The sequence below is a fragment of the Microtus ochrogaster genome, chromosome 6 (genome assembly GCF_000317375.1).
Source record: "Microtus ochrogaster isolate Prairie Vole_2 chromosome 6, MicOch1.0, whole genome shotgun sequence".
In the NCBI taxonomy this organism is placed as follows: Eukaryota; Metazoa; Chordata; class Mammalia; order Rodentia; family Cricetidae; genus Microtus; species Microtus ochrogaster.
The window spans coordinates 58031062-58033102 of record NC_022013.1 but is presented as its reverse complement, the minus strand read 5'-3'; the positions used below and the strand labels follow the sequence as shown (position 1 = coordinate 58033102).

General features: G+C 54.2%; 1 protein-coding gene across 1 annotated transcript in view; it reads right to left on the bottom strand.

Annotated features, from left to right (window-relative positions):
• Positions 1-1562: 1562 nt before the first annotated feature.
• Positions 1563-2041, bottom strand: part of Opn4 (opsin 4) — a 9469-nt gene continuing 8990 nt past the window's right edge. Inside the window, exon 10 of the mRNA XM_005348669.3 lies at positions 1563-1601. Coding sequence (XP_005348726.2) covers positions 1563-1601 — 39 coding nt within the window. The remainder of the gene's footprint in view (positions 1602-2041) is intronic.

Sequence of the window (2041 nt, the reverse complement as noted above, 5' to 3'; positions counted from 1 at the left end):
CATCCCATCCCATCCCATCTCATCCCACCCATCCCATCCCATCCCTTTCCATCCCATCTCATCCCATCTCATCCCATCCCATCCCATCCCATCCCTTTCCATCCCATCCCATCCCATCCCATCCCTTTCCATCCCATTCCCATCCCATCTCTTCACATCCTCTGCACTATCCCATCCCATCTCATCCCATTCATATCCCTTCCCTTCCCATCCTTGCCCTATCCCATCCCATCCCATTCTCTGCATTATCCCATATATCCCTAGCCCTATCCTTGTTCTCCAGACCTATCTTTCCTTCCCAGCTGGGGAAGATCCAGCCACACATAACCATAAAGAAAGGGCTGACCCTGGACCTAGAGCCCCAGTGAGGCTGACCCTGGAGCCCCAAGAAAGATTGACTTTGAACTTGGAGCCCCAACAAGGCTTACCCTTGACTGGAGCCCCAGTGAGGCTGACTTTGGACCTGAGCCCCAGAGAGGCTGACCCTGGACCTGGAGGCCCAGTAATTCTGTACCTGGAGCTGAAGGCTCTTTCTCTGGACTCTGGCACTGCCTGATGGCTTGCTTCTGGGTAAGGGAGTGGGCTGGGAAGATGCTTTTGAAGGGGAAGGCCAGCCTCCCTCTACCTCCCCTGGGAGACCCAAAGCCAGTTGGAGAGCAGCTGGCACTCATGGGCTGGGCAGAGCTCCACACCTCCCTGGGGAGGAGGGGATGGGCTAAACTGGCCTTTATCCCTCCTCTAATTTGCTCCCCTCCAGGCTGAAATGGATTTTCAGGCGTGAGAGTCCTTAGGGAACAGAAAAGGAAGTTGCTGGAGGCAAGGAGACCAGGCCTCGTCTCTTCTCCACGGAAGCACCAGTAGACATGTTTACCACAAGAAACCCTGCTTTTTATTTTCCTGTGCTCTGTCAGATCCACGTCTGGAAGGAACTTAGATCACCGACACAAAACGATCATGAAGGGCAGGGTGTGCATACCTGTATTCAGTGTACATACAGATAGGTACCGATGTGCCTGCCAGTGCCCCTGTATGTGTGAGTGTGGACCACAGTGTGACATGCTATGGGAGAGCTAGGGGTGAAGTGTTTCAGGTGTGCCAAGAAAGTATATGTTCAACTTTTGACTACTGGAAGCAGGGGACGCCAGGCTGAACTTTCTGAACCGGTGAGATGTCCGGCTTGGTCACAAAGGCTAGCCAAGATGCTCGGCTCATAAATAAACGTCCTGTTCCCCGGTGCCATCGCTACTGTCATCGCCTGGACAATCACAGCATACAGTGTCTAAGGAGAAGTGGAGGCTGCCGGAAGTGAAACAGGAGAGAGAGCCTGGGTCCTTGCTTCGGGCAGAGCCCAGGTGTGCCAGCTGCACTGAGGAGGCAGGACCATGCTTTGGGGCAGGAATTTTATGGTGTGGGAAGGGGCCGGAGCTGAGTCCAGTGTGGCACAGGAGACAGTGACACCTCCAAAGCTTCCTGGCTTGGGGGATAATCCAGGGTCTGTGCATGTGGTGGGGAGGTGATGGGGCTCAGCACGTAGCAGAAGGAAGGGAGGGCCGGTGGGCATCCTACATCCCGAGGTCCAGGCTGGGGAGCTGTCTCTTGGTCTGAAAATAAACAATACACATCTGTTTGTCTCTAGGAGTGTCTCACAGGGGCAGCCTTCCAATCCCTCTTCACATCTGAGAACACCAACAGGTGAAGGCAACTGTGTAGAAGGGCCAGGCTGTGGTCAAGGTCGCGAGTGAACCTTCTCAAGGACTACACCTAAAAGAAGGAGCCAGCAAAATCTTAGGATGTTTGCAGGACAACCCCTGGGATATCCTCAGGCTCATAGATGCCTGAGGTTCAAACTTTTATGCCCCCTCTCCAGTTCATCTTTTTTCTGCAATCCCGCACATGTGTGAGGGCTGGCACCCCCCCCATCCTTGCTGCCCTAAATCACTCATCCTCTTCCTGCCTTGTAACCAGCTCCCTCAGGAAGTACACCTCACAGGCTCACTGTGCCCACCAAAACCTCCCTGGGGGCACATCAGATGAGCCTCGG